The sequence below is a fragment of the Choloepus didactylus genome, chromosome 20 (genome assembly GCF_015220235.1).
Source record: "Choloepus didactylus isolate mChoDid1 chromosome 20, mChoDid1.pri, whole genome shotgun sequence".
Taxonomy (NCBI): domain Eukaryota; kingdom Metazoa; phylum Chordata; class Mammalia; order Pilosa; family Megalonychidae; genus Choloepus; species Choloepus didactylus.
The window spans coordinates 30,779,027-30,801,905 of record NC_051326.1 but is presented as its reverse complement, the minus strand read 5'-3'; the positions used below and the strand labels follow the sequence as shown (position 1 = coordinate 30,801,905).

The window sequence follows — 22,879 nt, the reverse complement described above, 5'->3', positions numbered from 1 at the left end:
GTAACTTGTGAGGAGAAAGCTTTTGCAAAAAGCTAACTTCACATGGACCATGATTACTTCCTCTCTGCCCTCTTCCACTAGCACATACTTGGAAATTGGCTGGACTAAACTGCAGAAAACATCCAAACCAAAACAAAAATACTTGCCTGTCAATAGACGGGACTTCGCTGTTGACCCGCCCAGCTCTTTCCAACTCTGAGTTCTGCTTCATTCAGTTCACAGGGCTGCTCAGTCCAACACTTTATGGGAGGGAGGGGAAGGTCTTTCCTTTTTCTCTCTACAATGGGATAGCTTAACCATTAAACACTGTTTTTTAAAAAACTTTAGCAAGACCCACATACATTCCCGACCACAGAGAAACCAGATTTCCTATTATATCCATTCAGAATGGGATATGGGGAGTTCAAAAGAAAAGCACAATACATTAAAATGATTTTTCCTGTAAGGTGAGGATGTTATTAAAGATTTCCATGGCCATTCTTTTTTTTTTTTCTTTTTTGAAGGAAAGGTAATTTCAGCCTCTTATTAGTATTGTTAACCCAGCCGTTGTTGTTCCTTCTGATTAACTCCTGAAAGCACAGGAAGCTCCCTTTCATTTTAGGCTTTTAAAAATCTTCCCAAACCATTTAATCTCTTCAGATGAGAACGGATGGCAAGGACTATGTTTTGGCTTAGAAAAACTGTCCAATGCCCTATGTTTCCAAACTGTCCAAGTAATAACATTGCTTACTTCAGAAAAGTGGTTACAGCCTTTGCCACGTGCTTTCAAAATAATTTTATCCCTTGAGTTAGTCACTGCAAGAGCTCCACGAGGCAGCTGTCCTGGACTCTCCTTCCAGATAGGGAAAAGAGAAGTAGTCCAGGGTGTTAAGCTTTGCAGGGAAGAAGCGGCTTCTCCGGTTAGCGTGCTGTCATCTGCTTCCCAACTTTGGCCTTGGACCTCTGAGGTGCTGTACACTTTATAACTCTCTTCTTAACGCCCAAGCTAGCTTATGTCCTAGCTTTGTTAAAAAAAAAAAATGTTGGCCAATTGGTAGTGACAGGGCATATTTGGCATGGTAATGGACCTGGGAAGACTGTTTCCCATTTTTCACAAGTGTCTATTATGTACAGAGTCACTTTAAAAAACTAAATTGCAGTGTTGGAAAGGTAGATACATTTCAAGGGGTTCTATATTTTTGGCCTAACAATCTTTGGCCATGGATATTCGTGATTTAGCCGAGAGGGAGGGTCAAGGAGCTCTCTCTTCTCTCTAAAATGATATTTCTCCTCTCTGTCAAGTTCTAATAACTTCCCCTGCCAGAAAATGCATCCTGCCTTCATCTTTCTAGATTCTTTCTCAACTTACATGATTATTTATTCAACTTACCTTGGCCTTCCAGATTCCTGCTCTTTAACAAGTTATCTACCCATTCTTTGAGAGCTGATTCTGGTTTATTTTTTGGGTCAAAATTAAGGTTCCTGTTCGGTTGTAAAACTTTATAACTCTACATTTTCAAGCTCGGGGATGCATATATTTCTTTGAGAAGCTACTCTTCAGCATTAAAGAGGGACCCCTCATTGTAATCATTATGGAATGGATACAGTACTAATGGAACTTAATTGTTTCCACTAGATGGTTCTCGGGCGTTTTTGGCAGCCAAAATGAAAATGATTCCAAATACCATCAAAGGGATTTATAAGCACCCAGCATGCACAGAGTGTTTTGATATACAGTGGAGTGTTAATATCATTATCTCTCCTAATACAACATACGGTTACTTTAATCCTTTCCTGCTTCTGTGATCTTGGAAGATCCGATGGGTAGAAGGCAAAGAATAAAACACTATATACAAGGAGACAAAGGGAGAATTAGTCCCCATCCAATGAACGCAATTTTTTTTTTGTTTGAATTTTGGCTTCAAATACCTACCTTTATCACTACTGACTTCTGTATCTTCCACGCTAGTTTGAGTTTGTATGCGACATCAAACATACCTTTTCACACATGTTCTTTCCAGATTTTTTTTAACACTTACTTAGCAGTTTATAGAAGGAAGTGAATGATCTCCTCAAGCTGCTTACAAATTAAAAAAAAATCTGTGCTTATTAATTATGCAGGATTAGTCTAATTATAATTCAGCAAATTAATTAGCGACAGAAGGTGTTCTGAAACATTGGAGTACATTTGCATGTTAAATGGAGAGGCTAGTCTGTAATATATGTAAATTTATGCATGGCTTCATAGTTTAATTTAAAAATTTGCAGCTGCATATGGTATGGGAGCAGGTGAAAAGTCAGTTTTAGTTTAATGATGCTAACAAACATTGGATGGTGTCCTGTCTTAACAGGAGAATGCACTCATATCTGCTAATCTATGGATCTGTCATAAGAATATAACATTACATAGATGCTCAGACTCAAGGTCATTAGTGAATGGACCCATTGGTGCAATAGGTAGAAAGCTGAAAACTACAGAGAGGAAGCGATGATAAGGGGAGCTCAAACTCTGAACGTTGTTCACCACCTTATCCAATAATGCGTGTTTATTCATTCGGCTTTAGTTTAAGGAAAGTAACATTTGAGACTGTGTAATAGAGGGTATCTTTTCATCTGACTGGTATCTATTTTGGCAGGTGTAAAATGGTTCTCCAACCTTGATTTCCTTTCCAAATATTCACATTTGCACTTCATTTCAATTTCCTGGAGTCGTGGGAAAGTTATTACCGAATTATGAATTAATGGTAGGGTAGAGAGTTTTCCACATTGGCCTCAACCATCTGGCAAAACAGTAAAACCAGCGGACCAGGCAACAGCAAAGGGCTCTTGGTGTAATTGGTGTTCACTGCTCAGCCTAGCATAGATGAGCTTCACAGGGAGGGCAGGAAAATGGGAGGGGTCAGGGGGGAGAAGGGGTGCTATGGAAATATGACGGTAAGGACCCATTAGGCTGATGGCTGACTAATAACTTCATTTCTCTCCTTCACCCGAGTAGTCACAGTATTACAAAAGGAAATAGATTTGTGTTGTAATTCTGAAGTCTCACTGATGTAATTTTTTTTGAAGTAATTCCATAACATGATTCAGTTTTACTCAGTCATTTTATCCTTTTCTTGAAGAGAAGGGCGAGGAAGGGATAGAGCAAAGAAGAGGATATGGTTAAAAAAAAAAAAAAAACAGAAAGAAAAGGAAAAGAGGAAACTGTGTGCGTTATGAAGAGCCCTCTGAAGACATTTTATGAGAACAATTGGAATTACAAACATGCTCTTAGTGATGTCTTTCATTCCAATTCAAGCCCAAAGAGTTCAATTATTATTTTCATTAATGGTGTCAGATTTTTATCCGAGTGCAAAAACAAGGAGTTTTCCTTAGAGAATTTTTCCCTATGAGCCCCATGGTACCAAGTAATGGAATTCAGGAGAGTGAAGACATGTCTGAATGTAGAAGAAAAATAAAAACATATAACTCTAGATCCTCAGAAACTGTGGTGTTACTGGTCAGAAATAAGTGGAGAATTGAAGTGGCTCCCCTGTTTTTGCACCTCAGTCGCTGTGTACAGTCAATTGCCTGATGCTTGAGCTATAGGAGACATTCACTTCAGAAGAAATCAGGAAATGGCTTTGGAACAAAGTCTATCAATACAGGTCAGAATTACACAGTGGGGAAAGGAGCGCCCTCCTGGTGCCTAAATGAATGCAGCGGATCCTACTTGTGAGGCCGTGTGTAATAGTAATGAAGGATCTATTGCTAAACTGAAATGCCACTTCCAGGGGCTTGTGATTGGACTGAACAACAAATAGAAAATGATTCAAAGGGGCCTGTTGCCAGTTAGGAACAAGCATATGTGTGTGCTTCTCTGAATTCTTTTGCCTGACCACAGTTTACTGAAAACAGTGATGAGGACTTGGACCACCATTTTTTGTTGTTCTTTTCCTGCAATCTGTCGGAATGGATTACTTATGTCTTTCTCTTCTCTCTTCTCCCTCCCTCCCTTCCTTTCTTTCTTCCTTCCTTCCTCTCATCTCTCTCTCCCTCTCTTCTCTCTCCCTCTTTCTTTCATTCGTTATTTCCACCTCTCTCTCTTTCTCTCTCCCTTTCTTTCATTCTTTTGTTCATTCATTCGTTATTTCTCCCCCCCCCCCTTTTTCTTTCCTTCCTTCCCTGCCACCCTCTCTTCCTTCCTCTCTCTCTCTCCTTAAATCTACTAAAGGGAACTCCTCAAGGGGTGTACATATTAACATTGGAGACATCAGCAGTTCAGAGAGGACCAGATTTCAACTTGTAGCAATAGTAACCCCATCCAGAATAACTTTGTTTAGAAATGGGCCATTTTAAAATGTGGTGGGAAAGAAAGAGGCAATAGAGGGGAGAGGGGAATAGAGTAGGGCGAGCAAGAGCTGAAGAAGCTAACTTACTATGTATATACCAGGCATTTTCCCAAGCCCTTTTCCCGGATATCTGACCCTCACTACTGGCCTAACAGATCATGTTAAAGAGAAAGAAACTGAGGCTTCCTAATTTTTACAATAAATATTAAGCAAGCAAAATCAGCAATTGCAGAAGGCTTGGAATCATATGGAATGGCTCATAGCAATAACCAGATTAGCAGCCACATATAGGACTGAAATTATCTGCTGCCAAAGGAATTAGTTGCTGGTCTATTTAAAAATCTCTAATGTTGGAGAATCTCCTCTGTCCCTTGGGTAACGGTTTCAAAATTTAGCTTTGGTGACTTATTTTCAAAAAATGTTTTCCAAGATTTAATTCAACTTTTTGTTACACACTTGACTTCCTGCTTTATTTCTCCATGGTCTTCAAGGACAAATGACCCTGATCTTTCCTCATCCACTGGGCAATCTTTGACATTTATTGTAGAGGGCTGCAGCTATTTGTGATGTGTCATCCTTGGATCTTTTGGGTTCTTCTCAGAAGTCTTGTTTTTCAAATTTCTAATAGACCTTCCTTATCTTCCTCTGCACACTCAAAAATAGCCATGGAATTTCTAGAGAATGCAGTCCCTGATAGGAATGATAGATATTTTTGTTTCTTTGCTTGTTTTGTTTTGTAATACAAAGAACAACCCCATTCTCATTTCCAGAAAGACAAAGGAAGTGACATGACCCCCCCATGTGGATCAGTGAGGGCACTTGTCCCCTGAAACAGCTCTCATGTGCTGCTTGACCATGTATCCCATCCAACTTTTCCTTCAAAAGAAGCTTGGACAAGCTCCCACCAGAGCTGCACTTTGCTAAAAGTCAGACAAATTTGAGTTCCATGCCTAGCTCTTCCACTTACTAGCTCATTGTCCTTGGGAAAGTAATTTAACCTTTCTGAGTCTTGGTTATCTCCTCTATAAAATGGGGATATTATATTAATATGCCTAATCCCAGAGTTAGGAGGATTAAATGAAATCATGCATGGCAAATAATATGAGTTTAATGAATATAGACTATTATAATTTACTATTTATTATAATCACCATCATATTTAGTTTTTTAATTCAAGGGATGTTGGAAGTGGTTGAGTGTAGTTGGAAGAAAGAAAATGAATTGTTTAAAAAATTTCTGTAAACTTACATTTTTCCAATATGAAATGGTCTTTCATTAAAATAGCTGAGGTGAGTAAGCTTGAATGGTAAAATGTCCTTTCCATAGGCAGCTCTGTGGAGATCAAAAATATTCTGTACTTACTCTGCTCATGTATTTACATTTTAAGGGATTATTTAAATGAATGGGTTAGATACAAAATCAGCTTACAAAAAGAGTATTTGATTTAAGCCTAAAAAATCCAGTTGGTCAAGACTTTCAAATCATGTCCTACTTCTGTGGTTCTTCTCAGGCCTTTGTGTGGCTGCACCTTACCTAGCAGGTATCGAGTACAAGCCTTCTGGGAACCTTCATTGCCAAATTACTTTAGGATGTCATAAGAGCCAGTTGGGGGCTTGATCTCCCAGAGTCTTTCCATCTTTGTGGACTTGATTCAGAGTCGCCACAAGACCCTAAAAAACTTTAGAATCCTTTCTAGTCTGGGCTGACCCCTCAGATATTCAGCAGATTTCTTCGATTCATTGCTGGGACCCACTGCTGCTCTGTCCTTTACTTGGGCTGCCTGGGTTTGGATTCTCTGGATTAGGAGACTTTGGGGGGAGGAAAACGTGTTCTCTCTGTGTTGGAAGGTTCAAAGAGGATATTACAATTAAAACCTAGATTAAAGCTAGAATACTATCATTGTGTTTTCCATTGGGCTCAAGTGAAACCAACTGTTTCCTACCATGGAGAGCGTATGAGCTACCATGACATCTCTTCTCAGAGTGAGAACGTTGCACCATGGATGTGTCCATTCTGTGCAGCCCCTCACTCTGGTGTAAGAGTTTGGATTACCTAGAGCCCAAGAGGAGTTAAATTTGAGGGATCCTGGGAGAAGAGAGGGAGCTGATCATTCTTTTCAAATGTGATTTTATGATCTAGCCTTTCCCTACATTTGGTAGTTCTCAGAAATGATATGCAAGTATTTTAGAGGCAGGGGTTATCCTCTTTTATAGAAGCACACACAAACTTTGGAAGCTGATTGTATTTTAATTTATTGGACTCTAAAAAAGAAGATTTAGCTGATCCAGATAAAACAGGTCTCCCAAAAATCAATGGTCACAAACCTTTAAGTACCTCCATGGTTTGGGAGGCTATATCAACTATCTACTAGGCTCAGACTTTGGTGATCCAGCCTGTTTATGTGGTTCCTCAAGGCAGAGAGGAAGAACCTGATACAGCGACTCTACTCTTGGCTCACGGAAAGTATGGGTGTCCTCATCTCCATGGTGTATAAGATGTGGCCATGTCATAGCCGAGGCTGGTTCTAGGGTAGACAGAATTACATTTTTTCCCCCAAAAGAGTAATGAACTAAGATTTAAAGTGAAGTGTGTATTATATATTATTTTTCTATAGAGTGAGGCTCTGTATATTGGTAGCTGTTATTAGTGCAGTCATTTCTTTGCTATGTATCTCTAATCTTTTTCTGGAAAATAGCTTTGGTATCCTTCACAGTACTTTCCTAAAGATTTTTTTGTAACCATCCCATATATTAAAGTTTTTTAGAAGGGACTAGATCTTGGATCTCAAATTGGAGGCAAATTCACCTCATCCACAAATGTGGAGAAATAGTAATAGTCGTACGATTCATCAAAGTTCCAGGGCATGGCATGCATATTAAGTAGCTGGCCCTGTGATTTAGAGGCACCCCCCCTCCCCAACGTTACCTCTGTTCCCTCTTTGTGCATCTAGCTTGAAATTCAGTTTCTTTTTGGCATGGGCTCAGAACATGTTTAGAGCCACCTAGACTCTCATTCTTTTCCTGAACAGTATAGAGTATCCTTCCGATATTCCAGAGATTGGGGTGAAGGGATTTCTTAGGTATGGGTGATCTCCCTGGGATTATACTCAGACCCATATTCAGGGGTCTCCAGAACCATCTCCAAATCTGGAGAAGCATATTTTGAATAGCTTGCTTTTGCACTCCATAAGGGCAAGAGCTTTAGTCTGTCTTGTTTCCTGCTGTGCCTGAACCCTTCATGGCACATGGTACACACTTAATGCATGTTAGCAAGGTGTGAAGCCAAATGAGTAAATAAGTGAATTCAGCAGGAGTTTCCAGACCATGTTTTCCGAAGTGTTTTTTTTTTAACAGCTTTCTTGAGATATAATTTAGATACCATAAGGTTTCCATGTTTAAAGGGTACAATTCAATGATTTTTAGTATATTCACAGAGTTGTGCAAGCATTACCCTAATCTAATTGGTGCAGAAAATGTGGAACCCCAGATGGAGCATGTTGCTAGAAAGACCTAGATCCAAATCCTGGTTTCTGCCACTTACAAGCTATGTGATCTTCAGCGAATTTCTTAAATTCTTGGAGTCTTAGTTTTTCCCAGCTGTAAGATGATTCCTCACTCATAGGGTCATTGTGAGAATTAAATGAAACATTGTGTAAAAAGCACATTGCTCAGTCCATGGCACAGAATAGATACTCCCTAAGGGTTCTTTCCTTCTCCTTTATGTCCCCTCTGCCCTTCAGCTTCCAGACACACAGGATGGTAAGAAGGGACAAAGAGGGCTTGGATCTGTGATATTTCTGGGATACCTTCTCCTGCCTCTGAAACATTAGAGAAGGAATCCTAATGGAATGACACATCCTTCCAAAAACCTGCCCATCAACCTTGGGACACTCATGCTTCTCGCCAAGGCATCATCCAAGGGGCCCCATTTTTCACCAATCAACTGTCCTTTCTTAGTTTTCTTTTACAGTTTCATCTCAGTGAGTTTGATTCATCTCTTAGGAAAACCCCTGCCCCCAACCAACACACAAACATACATCCCTTGGACTTTAGGAAGTCCTGGGCTTTCTGTCTTCAGTGGTTTCTTCTCCCAAAGTAGCCCTTTCTGGAGGATTCTTTGTGCATTTTTCTTGGCAATCATAGAATATTAATGTTGGAAGGAACCTTAGAGATAGTCCAGGTTAAACCTTCTTTTAACAGATGAAGAAACTGAGGCCCAGAGAGGTAAGGTGATTAGGCTACATCATTAGTTGGTAGCAGGGCCAAGAGTAGCACACAGTAGGCATTTAATAAATATTTTTGGAGTGAAGAAATACCTTTTTCATACATTATACTGCCTCGATGACCTAGGAACCAGACTGAAATCTGAGGGCCTGAGTTCACATTTTGACGCCACCTGTCCACTCCTCTTAGTCTGTAAAAGAAGGATACACCTGTAGTTGTTAGCGTTGACTCTTAAGAAATGAGATCAGAAGCCTTGCAAGACGTGCATGTTAACTGGTTATAATATTTATGTAGTCAACATTGTTTGGAGAAAGTGGAAATAACAACTTCCATCCTGATGAGAATCTGCACATTTGGTCTGAATCTTGTAATTCATTTTGGTTTCCCGTTTCTGAGTGGAGAGAGCTGACATTTTCCAGGCAGCTCTGGCTTCGGAGGGATCCAACCCCAGGGGGAACTCAGAGAAAATTCTTTCCCTGAATGTTAGCCTGTGGTTAATGAATGGAATAGTTGGTAAAGGATTCTCTCCCAAGAACTTGAGTATGGTGGTTGGAAGGATGGAGGTGGGGCATGACTGAAGACATCAATATAAGGAAGAGAAAAAATTGGAGATGTCAGGAAGCCCCGTAATTTCTTTTAATTAGTATTTAGGTCTACTTATAAAATATCCAGGCCATAATTTCTGGTGCTGGCCATTTAGAAGTAGCTGTTCCTCCTTCTAGAAGGTACTATACAATGTGAAAGAACTCTCTTTCTCTACCCTTCCCATCACCCCTCCTCTCTCCCTGTCTCCACCACTCCTGCCCAATTGTGAACCGAATGCTAAATCCTTAGTGTGCTAGGGGCAGTGCAGATTACAAATTCAGACCCCAGGCAAACAGAAAGAGTCGAAACTGGGTAATTTCCATCCAAAGAACTGTTAAAGGTCCTAATTTAAAGTGAATAAAGCCTTTCAGCAGGCACCCTGTTCCCCTAAATCAATTGGAGTTTGTGTAAACATTTATCTCCTTTGCACTTTTCCACCTCCAAGACCCTTCATATAATCATGCCTTCACAAACATTGATGGTTTCACCAGATGCATTTTGGAGAAGGGGTGGGGGCGGGTAAGGGGAAGTGTGATGGCATGCAGAGTGCACTGTGAGGAGGCCAGTTGTGGCAAAACTTTTCCCAAATCCAGGAATAAGCAAGAAAAAGCACTCTAACTTTGATAGGGGAAAAGATGTAAATAGGCAAGAGAGTGTTGAGGGAAAATGTAGTGTGAGGATGGGGGCTATTGTTTGGAGAGACTCGAGCGAGAGAAAGGCCAGTTTAAGAACATCTACTCCATGGAGCATCTGTATTTATTGTAAGAGGCCCTGACTGACTGATGTGAATGCACAAATGGGGGAGTGTGTGTGTTCCCCTTAAAAAAATATAAAAAAAAGTGTTTCAATTCCGAGCAATCTTTTCTTAAATAAAAGCAGTCTCCTTTCTAATACGCTCAGGTTACTGTGGGTAGACATTTCATTGCACTTTGGAAACCCGAGGAAGGTTGTGAATTTGAACATTGCATAAAGCATTAGGGAGCATCTTCCCGACCTCATCCTGCTGGAGGTTCCTTGTATGAGAACCCGGGACATCTTCACGGCACACGAGGCCATGCTAATCCCCTACCCATCCCCCCAAAAAGAGATTTCATAAAATAATGAAAAAATAGACAGCTGTTATTTCCAAATTCACACCTATCCTTATTCATAGATAGGGTCAGGAGCACTTTGCCAAATATTTTTAGCAAACGAAGAGTAAAAGAACATCTTGGATATGAAAATGCTCTGAAGAGTGTGATTCTCCTTCTCCCCTTCTCTGTCGCTTGCTGTTTATCTTCCCATCAGGTTTTTTTAAGTGATAAATACAATTAACTGGAACACTAGGTAATTCTTTTGTGTGATTGTGAAAATATAAAAATAAACAGAAGGTCATAATTATGAGAAGCAAGTGTTGTTCAAAGTGTTGTTTTAAAATAGAATTTTTTGGAAGCATTGTTGATTTCTGCTGATTTTTGTTGGTAAATCATGGAAAAAATGTATATCTTTTCCTTTAAAGTTCTAATTCAAGGCATGGATGTGAGAGTTCTGAAGGGACTTTGGGACTGCGGTAAAATTTCGTTGTCATAGTAACAGAAAGGGAAATAGGCCTCACTCACCTGGGACTTTAGCACTGCAAAAGCTGGATTTTTTTTTTTTTTTTTTTTTTTTACGAAAGAGTCTGCAAGTGAAATAAATGAAAAACTTATTGTATTTTGAAACAAAATTTCAAACATTAAATACTTAAATTTTTGAAAGGACACTTCTGCCAGTTCTAGTTGATACAGTTGTCTGATCAAAGATACCCAATTTAAAAATTGCATAGGTGTGTTATTTAGGAGAATATTGGCTTAAAAATGTGTCTTACAAATGATAACCTCAAACCATTATTTTGTGCCTTGGTGGTATTTTTTTTTTTTTTTTAAACAATCTATAGATGGTCTGAAAGGAGATACACACTTGTTAGTTTAAAAACCCCAGCATATACCTGTGAAGACTGATTTTTGTCTTTGGGTAGTAACATCCATATAAATCGGTTGAAAATACCAGCCAACCTTTGTGTGTGTGTGAGGGCATCTGTGTGAGGTGTATGAACATGAGCCTGTGTGTGGCCAGCGGAAAGCCACATGCATGATAAACCAGGGGATTCTGGGCTAAGTCATGCCATTTTTAACTCCAGGAGCAAGACATTTTTGCACGGCAGGGGTCACTGCTGCTCTTGAAGCCCTTTTTGGGGAGTGCATGCCCTAGTAACGACGGGGCCAGTGCACAATCCAGAGCCCAGCTTGTGAACCACTTAACAATCCCTGACAGTGATGGAGAAGGGGGAGTATGACTTGCGATTGAAAACATCCAAATTTGCAAATTGCAAAGGGTCAGCAATGTTCTTTCACAGGCAAGGCTGGTTGAAATTCCCCAGACCTGAAATACAATCACTTTCAAATCAAATCTAATATAATGCAGATATATTCTCCCTTAAAAAATGTTTACTTAAAAATGTAACACATTGCTTTCTCTTCACAGATTCTTTTTAAAATTTTTCCTCAAGTGCAATCAGAATTGTTTGAAAACAGCAGGAAACCCAAGGGACATGAGACGGTTTCAGGTAAGAGACCTGCAGTTCTTTCCTGTTAAATAAGTTATCCCGTTTCCTTTTTCCTCCTCACTCTTTTTCTTTTTTTTTTTTTCCTTAAAAATAAATTTATTCACTGATATTGCTAACAATAAAATAGATAATGGTAAATGATAACCCTTCTCCGATAGTATTGAGGCTTTCCTCATTTTGTAGAGTTTAGGCCTCTGCCTCCATCACCAAATCCCCACACGGAAAGGCACCAACCCATGCTGGAGATTTGATTTTAAGCCCTCGGGCTGTCCTTTGCACACACAGCTGCCCACAGCAGGAACTGTGTTCTTGATATTCAGCCACCTTGGGATTTTTCAAAGCAGCTTCTCTGTGCTTTCTGCAAGCAACACCCTCTGCCTCTCCTTTTTCTTCGATTAACTATTCAGTGGTCTCCCTCTGAAGTCTTTTTGGAAAGCAGCAGCCCAAACGGCCGTGGTCACTTTAAGATGGCAGCAAGGCAACAAGCCCCAGGGGAGTGACCCAGCTGCCTGGCAGTTCAATCTGCCACTGGTTTCATCACCCTCGCCACTGAGGTACCGAGAATGTGAGCTAATAAAAAACACAGAGCCAGGCAAAGTGTGTCAGGTTGGAGACAAGAGGAAGAGCCCCCTTCCTTAATCTTTGAAGGACCCATATTTAATTTGCCAAATGGCTTTGCTGCCATTTGTACTTAATCTAAAACACAGCGTCTTTTTCTCCACAGGAATATTACAAACACTTAAAATATAATATTCAATCTCAAGACTTTTTAAACAATCCTCTAAGCAGTGCAAGAGATAGGGAGTATTAGCCTCAGGTTTCATGTGAGGAAACTGAGATTCTGGGAGTTTGAGTAACTTGTTCCTAATTACAGTAAGAAGGTGGTGGTGGAGCTGGGAGCCGGGAGGTTCTGTCTGTTCAAACTCGTTCCACCAGACTGTGGGTGTGTGACCTGTGCTTGGCTTAATGCTTGGCCATGGCTGTCTTAGAATTCTTACTGATTTTTCAATAAAAGGCCATGCATTTTCGTTCCTCACTGGACCCCACAAATTATGTAGTGGTCCTGCCCGTCTCTCGGAGAGCTTCTGTGGTTTAGCCCTAGTTAGACAGATGGTTAGGCACAGAGCCATTAAAGAGTTAATGGCGGGTGGGAGGGGAGGTGGAGGGACCCCTGGGAGGGCGGCACACACAAGGCCCAGTGACAGCTACTCTGAAAAAAATATTCCTGGCATTTTCCCACTATATCGTGGTTATCAAACAATCTTGCTGTGACTGGGACATGTTTTGTTGCAATATTTAAGTTATCACTTTTACCAGCCTTTCTTTAAAAAGTTAAACCACTCCTCTCCATTATGCGGATTCTCCCCCTGGCTCTATGATGCAAAGGCGAACAGAAGTAAAATGAGCCTTCTTGGGGATCTAACAGGAACGTCATGCCCAGTAGAAGTTCATTTTACTCAGTTTTCCAAATGGAAATGCAAGTAATTTCAGTCCAGAAGGATTCTAAAGTGTCTTGATGACCAAATCTTAGCTTTCGTTTCTGGAAGAATCGGATGCAGGGAAAAGAAATTAGAAGTATGGATTCTAGTTCCACCTTGTCCCCTACCACCACTTCCAAAGAGGTTTTAAATTTAAGGGTACTCTTGTAAATTTGAAGAGGCTTCTAATAGAATGCTTTGTCATTTTGTTTATCCCAAATTTTAGAAATATACTCACAAAGCAAATGTATGCTAAGATTTCCTCTACTTCTTTGGTTGTTTACTAAGGGAGGTTTTTAATGTGCCCAGAGTTTTTGACAGGGTTAGAATATATATTGCTGATCTCAAAATTATAAGGGATTCTCATTCTGTGTGAAAGTATTTGACTTTTGCAAAGATAAGAGAATTTTTTTTTTTTTTTAATTTGTTCATTCTATGATTCTCTTATTTCTGGGATAGAACTAAAGTCACTTGGCAAATAGTTTTTGCATATTTTTGAGATAAAATTCACTTAACATAAAATTCATCATTTTAACTGTTTTAAAGTGTATACTTCAGTAGTTTTCAGCTCATTCACAATGTTGTGCAACCATCATCACTAATTCCAGAACATTTCTATCATCCCCAAAAGAAACTCATATCTCTCAATTCCTTCCCCCTCCTCCTATCCCCTGGCAACCACTAATTTACTTTCAGTCTCCTTGAATTTTCCTATTCCAGATATTTCCTATAGATGGAATCATACAATATGTGGCCTTCTTTGTCTGACTTCTTTCGCTTAGCACAATATTTTCTAAGTTCGTCTGTGTTGTAACATGTATCAGTATTTCGATCTTTTTATGGATGAATAATATTCCATTGTATGTATATACCACATTTTGTTTATTCATTCATCAGTTGCTGAACATTTGGGTGTTTCCACTTTGGGGCTATTACATATTATATATTATTATATAACATACTGTTATATATAATGTGGTTATGCACATTCACAGTCACATAAGTTTTTATGTGAACATAGATTTTTCAGTTCTCTTGGATAGATATGTAGGAGTTAGAATTACTAGGTCATATGGTAACTCTATCTTTAACTTTTTGAGGAGCTGCCAAACTGTTTCTCACAGCATCCACATCATTTTGCATTCCCACCAGCAATGTATGAGGGTTCCAATTTCTCCACATCCTGGCTTTTTTTTTAATTTTTTTAATTATTATAGTCATCCTAATTGTTATGATGTGGCATTTATTGTGGTTTTGAACTGCATTTCCCCAATGACGAATGATGTTGAGTGTCTTTTCATGTGCATATTGGCCATTTGTATATCTTCCTTGGAGAAATGTCTATTCAAATCTTTTGCCCATTTTTAAATTGGGTTATTTATCTTTTTATCGCTTAGTTGTAACAGTTCTTGATAGATTAAAGTACTTGGTCCTTATCAGATATACAATTTGCAAATACAGTTTTCCATTCTTCCATTCTGTGAATTGTCTTTCCCTTTCTTGATAGTGTTCTTTGATGTACAAAAGAATTGGCAGTTTTTATACTGTGCTTAGATTCTGTTAAGAATATAACCTTCAGTGAACAGTCTTTTAAATACAGAAGACTGTTACAGAGAAAGGCTTGAATATGTGCTATAATGGCCACATCAGAAACTTGGATTAAGTAATAAAGCAAAATCGGAGATCATTGCTAATGGTGGTAATGGGGAGGGAGATCTAAAGATATGGTAACTTTTAGGAATTCCTGGAGCATATATCTCATTCAGAATGAAAATGGTCTTCATAATAGTTTGGCTCTCAATACGCAAAAAGTGGTAGAAAATTGAGACAATTGCCCAGATAATTTAGGGAACCTTTCCAAATACCCACACCACAGTTTGTTCTCAGTTGTCTGAATAGTTCAGGTAAAAATTTTCAAAACTTTCATTTGACTGAAACCATATAGACAATTACTTCAATTCTCCACTCTTGTTATATGATCAAACATAGATTTAATCTGACAGATTCTTTTGTGGGTATTTATCTGAGCAGAATATAAATACAAAACATTTCTAACCAACTCATGAATCCAACCAAATCCTCTCTCCTCTCTCACTGCTCCTCCTTCCACTATCCCCAAAGCTCTGGTGGAAACTGAATTCTTTTCTCAAAATTGATTGAATGAGAATAAAATCATTATATCAAATTTATTTTCCAGCTTGAACCACTCAGTTCAAGTCCTAAATATCATGGGACATACCAAATATTTATCTAAGCACATGGGTTTTGACCCCTTTTTGGCCCAGATCCCTTTGATAACCTGGTAAAATCTATAGCTTCTTTCACAACAAAAAAGTACATTTAATAAAAATTTTGCTTAAAATTTTAAGGGTTACCAGACCTCTTGAAAACATCTCTTAGGTGGACCCCAAATTGAGAAACTTAGATCTTAAGAAATTGAATGCCTCTAACACCATCTAATACTAAATAGACAACCTCAATGTAATTTAATCCTTATTCTAGGGATCTGTCCTCTTAGGACTCTTCCTGGTGATCTTTTCACTCTCTTGGCTTCAAATGCCCTCTGTTCCTGGATGCATATATGTAGCCTTCACCCCTCTCTAGTGCCACAGACATATAGCTGCACCTCCCTACTGGGCATCTTCACTTGGATGACTAATGAGCACATTGTCTCAGTTTGCTAAAGCTGCTGGAATGCAAAATACCGGAAATAGATTGGCTTTTACAATGGGGGTTTATTAGTTCACAAATTTACAGTTCTAAGGCCAAGAAAAGTCCCAGTTAAGGCATCAACAGGACAATACCTTCTCTGAAGAAAGGCTGATGGCATCTGGGGTTCCTCTGTCACATGGGAAGGCACATGGCTGGAGTCTGCTGGTCCTCTCCCAGGTTTAGCTTCTGGTTTCTTTGGCTTTCTTCAACATGTCTCTGGGTTTCTGTCTCTAGGCATCGCTGAACATCTGTCTTAGCTTCTGTCTTAGCTTCTGTCTTAGCTTCTCCCTGGGGCACACTCTGGATTACATAGCTTAGCTTCTCTCCAAAATGTCTCAGCATCTCTGAGCTCTCTCTACAATGTCTCTCTCAGCATGTCTGAGCTCTCTCTCTCTCTCTCTGAGCTCTCTTAAAAGACTCCAGTAAAGGATTAAGACCCACCTTGAATGGGTGGGGTCACATCTCCACAGAACAATCTAATCAAAAGGTGCCACCCACAATACATCTGCCCCCACAAGATTGGATTAAAAGAACATATAGTCTTTTATAAGGTACGTAACAAATTCAAACCAGCACACACATGTTCAGAACAGAATTCAATACTTACTCCCCCATCTACAGCCTTTCTTGGAGACCATTATTGTTAAAGTGTCACTTCCCCTCCTAAGTATCTGTTAGATACAGCTCTATCCCAAAAAACTGCAACAGAACTGTGCCTCTACTTCATCCTTATCTAAGCCATCCTCAGCACCTCTGCCAGAGTTATCTTTTAAAACACAAATCTAATCATGTCACTCCCCTGTTTAAAATGTACTGTATCTACTATCCATAGAAAAATGATGAGACTTTTTAGCATGACTGATGAGACCTACTCAATAGTCTTACATCGGGCATCTTTCCTGCCATGCTCATATCCCGATGTTTTCAGATGCCCACCACTCACCAGGAACATCTCATTGATTTCCTATTACTTCTTGAAACCTTTCCACATGCCTATCCTTCTGCTCAGAACCCTTTGCCTATCTCCAGTTCATGACTCCTACTCACATGTCAAGATTAAACCTGAATGCCACTTCTTTCATAAGTTATTTCCTGACCCTTCTAGGCAGAGCAATTGGTTCCCTCTTCTGTGCCAAAATCATGTTCCCCACAAGCTGTTATTATACCATTTATCGCATTGCATTGCAATTATTGTTTGTGTCTCCAACAGACTGTGAGCTGCTTGAGGGTAATTGGTATGTTTTATTTATTTTTGTATTTCTCCCCAATGCCTAGCACAATGTCAGGTACTTTGTAGGGCTTAATAAATTGTTAGCAAATGAATTTTTAAGAGAGAGAAAATGAAAAAAAGAAAAGGAAGAGAAAGGAAAGGAAAGGAAAGAAAGCAAAAGAAAAGGAAGAGTTCCAGGGCCCCAGTCTAAATCTATGGACCATACGTGCAGAAAATCACTTTTGCACTCCTTGAAACAGAAGAAATAGAAGAAACACCCAGATTAACAACTTAATGAAGGAAAGGAAGTTTATGTCTAGTTTAAGCTGACAGGCCTGTTAAGACTAAATGAATCCCATTCTTTATTTCTCTGCATTGTGGATGGATACCAAACAGTTATAAAATCCAGAAGGAAACCAAGCCAAGAAAATGAAGTCAGTCACACTATCATTTCTCACATTCAAATTCTAAAACCCAGTGGAAGTTGACAACAGTGCTTATTGTTGCCAGATCACACTCGTACTCATATATATGCTGACTGTGTGCACTCCAAGTCATAGTGAAAAATAGGTGCAATCATTCTCTTATTTACTGTGCCATTTGGATCATTTGTGTACCCTAAAAAAGCCATATTCTTTAATGCAATCTTGTGGGGGCATACCAATTAGTGTGTTGGTTAGGGTGGAACCTCTGATTTAATTACTCACATGGAGGTGTGGACCCTGTCCATTCAGGGTGGGGCTTGATTACTTCACTAGAGTATTTAAGAGAGAAGCTAAGAGCCGACACAGACCCAGATGCTTGCTGACGCTTAGAGATGCTTGGAGATGCAGACAGAAGGATGTTTGGAGATGCTAAGCTAAGAGATGAAGCCCAGCGTTTAATGCAGAGAAGCTACAAGAGGACTTCCAGACACTTAGAAAGCCGCTGGAATCAGAAGATAAAAGCAACACAACCCGGGAGCAAAGGACCACCAGATGCCAGCCACATGCCTTCCCAGCTAACAGCCATTGTCCATTCTTCATTGATGGTATCCTCTTGTTGATGCCTTAGTTTGGATACTTTTATGGCCTTAGGACTTTAAATTTGTAACCAAATAAACCTCCTTTATAAAAGCCAATCCATTTCTGGTAGTTTGCATAATGGCAGCATTAGCAAACTGGAACACTCACCCAACAAATATTATAGGGCAAATTCTATGTGCCAGGCACTCTCCTAGATGCTGGAGATACATCAGTGACCAAAAACAGACAAAAATCCATGCCCTCACATAGCTTACAGCCTGATGGGGAGATACAGAAAATAAAATAAATGGGTGATTTCTATAGCTTAGGTATGCTTCTCTATGGTCTTCAAGTGACTTCCCTAGAAGCAGAGAACATGTGATCAGGTTTGGATGATATGGGAGGTACATATTATAATAATAACAAGGGTGGATGCTATTTGGAATATTTTTCAAAGTTTTTACAGTATCATCTGTAATACAATCCTAATCCATAGACTATTTTCTTGATATTGGGAAGTTTAGAGATCTGGGTGCCATTTTTTTTTTTTCCCCTGCAGAAAAGGACTAGGTTTTAAGAAGAAATGATCACGTATAGTGCTGGGACATTTTCTATCATATGGATAGCATCAGTTTGTACCTTAGGTAACTTGGAGTTGGTAGCAGGTGCCTCAACACATCTCCAACCCCCAAATCATCTTTAATTTCTTCCATTCAAACTTGTAGCTTTCTTGTCATTAGGATAAAGATTCTAACTGCCATTTGCTAAACTTTTCTATTTCTTGGGTGTCTCAAATTCACTTCCCAAATTACTCTCAGTTTAGAGTAAGTAAATTCCAGGTCCACCACCATAATCATTTTAACTTATAAACTTATGCTAGGAAGAGAACCATATACAGATCTTGCTCTCCTTTGATTCAAGAGAGAAGATGTTGGTGTGTATAAAAAGGTGCATATATTTCTAGTGAAAGAAAAGTCATTTCAGGGACCAGGTTGAAAAAGGCTTCAATGCTGAGATGATTCCAGTTTGTTTTTAGGGATCTGCACAGAAACCTAGGATGGGTCTATCAGAAGGGCATCTTGAGGGGGATTTGAAGGGAATGAGGGGAAAGCTTGGTGCTTTTTTTGGACACATCTGGGAGGTCTTTAAGACCCCTGAGAAGTGGAAAGAAACACACAGTGGTTGGGAAGAAGTGAACTGAGGACACAAAACTCCACTTGATGAGAATGAAGAAAGGAAGTGAGACTGAATGTGTGAGGGTTGATGCCAACAGCATGGTTCAATAATGCTAGAGGCCTAAGGTCTGTTAGAGCACCATGCTGGATGCAACAACTGCCCAAGAACAGTGGGAAAATAAATGCATATGACAAAGATTCCTAGTCCACACAGCTGGGCATTAGCCATTAGTCTGTTTTACTAAACAATATAAGAGCAAAGGGCAGGGCTACTCATGTTTTGGAAGAGAGCCAAGATCCAACCAACCACTTATGATTTTTTAAACCCCAGCTCTTATATAAAACTTTTTAATAGCACCACCATCTATTTTTGTTAAATAAAAAATGTTGAATGTTTCTCTCACACCAGTTTAAGAGGGAAACGAGAGTTTAAATTAACTCCAAATGGTAAAAATTTAATACAGCTCCAGCTGCCTGCAGGTTTCTTCAGTTCAAATCTTTTAGTTCAAGAGATACTCCAGCTGCTTTGTGATCTCATCCACCATTTGAAATTTGCCGTGCTACTGAGCAGCAGTTTTAAAGCACATAATGAAAATCATTTGACTTATGGCTTCTCTGATTAACAGGTGAGTCCATTATCTGGTGGTAAAACAAACCAGATATTTCAAGTCAAGAAATAATAATTATCTCTTTGGAGTCAAAGAAATCCTGGCGAGTTTGAGGATTTTTCACTCAGTCTAATGCTTTAAGCTTGGGGATGGTTTTCTGTGGGTGATTTCAATCTGTTCTCTGTTTGGCAGTATAACCTTGTGCTGTATCTGACTTTTGATGTTCATTTGGAGACAAAAAAACAGGGTGATAAGAGTTTTGGCCAACTTTTACAGGAAATATGCTCTTTGTGGAAAGAAATGAGTTCTTTGTGGGAGAAAAAAGAGAGAAGTAAAAATAACTGGTTGCCTAAATACTTTGGGAAAAGAATATATCAGACTTCGGTGAGGTGGAAATGAGGCCTAAATGCTAAAATATTTTGGGTACTCAAATTTGGGCACTAAAACTTACCTCTAAACACATTCCAGAGCAATCAGATACAGATCTTCCTGGAAAGCAAAGCTCTCTTAGTTCTGCTTTAAAACTGTGTAGGTTCCTTAGCTGCTTAAGGAGCCTGTCATGCTCCTGACTTTGGATAGATGGTAGGCGATTCACAATGTCCGTGGTGACAGAGTTCGGTGGAAGAGAATGGCTGAGCTAAACCAGGAACTGCATCAAATATGCTATGACTCCCCTGTGGCTCTCACTACTTTTCTTGTAAAATACCACCCATTGACCATAACCATCCCCACTTGGCATAAGTTTTAATTGGGAAAAGCAATGGATTCAATGGATTCAAAAGAGGTAGGGTGGAAGTAGCAAGTGTCCATGATCTTTGAGATGAAGGGAAATTCAGTGTCAAGCAGATGAACAATCTTCAGGCTCCCTGATAACATGAAAGCCTGGTTTAAAACATTGCCACTTGATTCTACATATTCAATCAATTTTTAAAAAGCACACTCTAAAAAGTGTCCATCTGAAGCCAAATTTGTCAAGATAAGCCAGCAGAGATGCTCTACTACTCCATTCATGCCAACTAGAATTTTTAAAAAGTATCAAATAATCATTTCATAAATTTTTTCAATTGTTCAAGGTCTGTCTCATATCTCACTTCCTTGATGGAAACATCTTTTACTCCTTTCAGTATGGGCTAGTTTTTCTCACCTTCGTACTCCTAGAGTATATGATGGCAACACAATTTGATCCTTAATCATATTTTATGGTATAGTAATATTTTCTATTTCTATTTCTAATATCTGTTATGCTTTACCAAATACATGGTAAGCGCCTCAGGTCTTATAGATTTTTCTGTTACCCTCTACTGCATTTAGCCCAGTGCCTGGGAATCTCAATAAATACCTGTTGACTGATTGAAACATAGCACTGTCTGTTACTGAAGAAAGTATCTTCTTGGGAATTATGTCATTAATGCCAAGTTCCCCCCACTCCCTCAGTGTGAACAATCCAAGAATGTCCCACATCTGTCTCAATGCCACTCAACTCTGTATTCTCCTGTTTGATACTTGATACTTAACTGTACAGAAAATTTAGCCTTAGAGAATATAAAAAAACAGCCATTGCTAAGAATTCTGGGGATTCCTTCAAAAAAGAAGGGGAAAAAATCCATGCTTGTGGGGTAGGTATTTAAAGGTAATTTTGGAAACTCTGGAGTCCAGTAACCAAGAATTTGGGCTTTAAATCTGGTTGGAAAATATGGTGTGTGCCAAGAATAAAATGGTAGGAGGAAACAATTTGCAGTAGTTGTTTGTTGTTAACCTGGGATGGACTAATGGAAGTTTAGGCAAAATTGTTTCGTAAGATTCACTTTGTTGCCTTGTTGATTGTGAAAATTAGCCAGTACATAAAAACACTAACTTAGTATTTCTTGTCATGATGAGGACTATGAACTCAATTGACTGCCATAACTGGAAGTCTGTCTTGCTTTCCCCTTTTTAATGGTCTCTGTGTCCCTTTCCTCCTTTCACAGGTGGAAAATAAAATCCCACATAACAATTATGCTTTGCAAAAGCTGAAATAACATATATAGCAACTGAATAGTTATAAGGGAAAAGCACATCATGAATTTAATTCCATTTCCAGATGTAAAATGTCACGAAGAATTTTTTTTCCATACTTGGCAAAATAACAGGAATTTGGGGGACCATTTTCATTTAGTTTGGTGTATGCATGTTCATAAATAGGTTTCAGAGAGTCTTTGGTGTTGAATGTGTTATAAATGCTATGTGTTGTGGCTTTAGTAAGATTAAACTTCCAAAGGCCCCACATTCAGCTAGGAGGTGCATGACCTGCATTAAAATGGAGGGGAAATGTGTCTGACTAATGGTAGAATTTGGTGTGTTTTCAGAGCAAGAACTCTGATCCATATGGGGAGGTTTCTAACCAATGTAATTATTCTCCAGTGAATACAGACATTGGAATTGTCTGCTTCAAAGTGCAGATCATTTAGTCATTCCACACATTTTTCATTTTGACTTCTCTTTTTCTTTTACCCTCCTGTGTGAGACTTAGGGTCTTTGTAGGAACACCTGGGTATGAGCTAAGAAAGGCTAGCTGGGAGTAGGGGTCAAGCTGGCCCTTCCTCTGGCTTATGTAACTGAACTAAATCATGCAATTAGAGCTTTGAATAGGATAGGTATTAAAAATAGTCCATAAAAACAAAAGCATGACGCTCCAAAAAGTCAAGGACATTTCAGAGTGAAATAAGTCAGTTTGGTGAAAGTCCTGATGCCCCATACTACTGTTCTTCCACCAAAGAAACAGTTCCACTTTTGAACAATAAGTTATACAGGCAGATGAACGTATGTGTCCACCTAAAGTGTAATTCCCACAGTGGCCTTTCATGGCAGGAAAGAGCTCTTTACAACTCAGCTCCTGCTTTGTATAAATTATTAGAGTGAAGGGTGTGGGAGAACTTTTGGATAATGAGAAGAAAAATATAATTTGAGAAAGCCAATCAGTTTTCTTGAGTGCTTTTAACAGATTGTTAGCATTT

The 22,879-nt window shown here is 39.2% G+C and overlaps 1 protein-coding gene across 8 annotated transcripts in view; it reads left to right on the top strand.

The window, feature by feature from the left end:
* The window catches only part of EBF2 (EBF transcription factor 2), a 184,058-nt gene that overhangs the window by 116,870 nt on the left and 44,309 nt on the right, over positions 1–22,879 (top strand). For all 8 annotated transcript variants that reach the window (XM_037812901.1, XM_037812905.1, XM_037812899.1 and 5 more), the window contains one exon: positions 11,618–11,699. In XM_037812901.1, the coding sequence (XP_037668829.1) occupies positions 11,618–11,699 (82 nt within the window). The remainder of the gene's footprint in view (positions 1–11,617; positions 11,700–22,879) is intronic.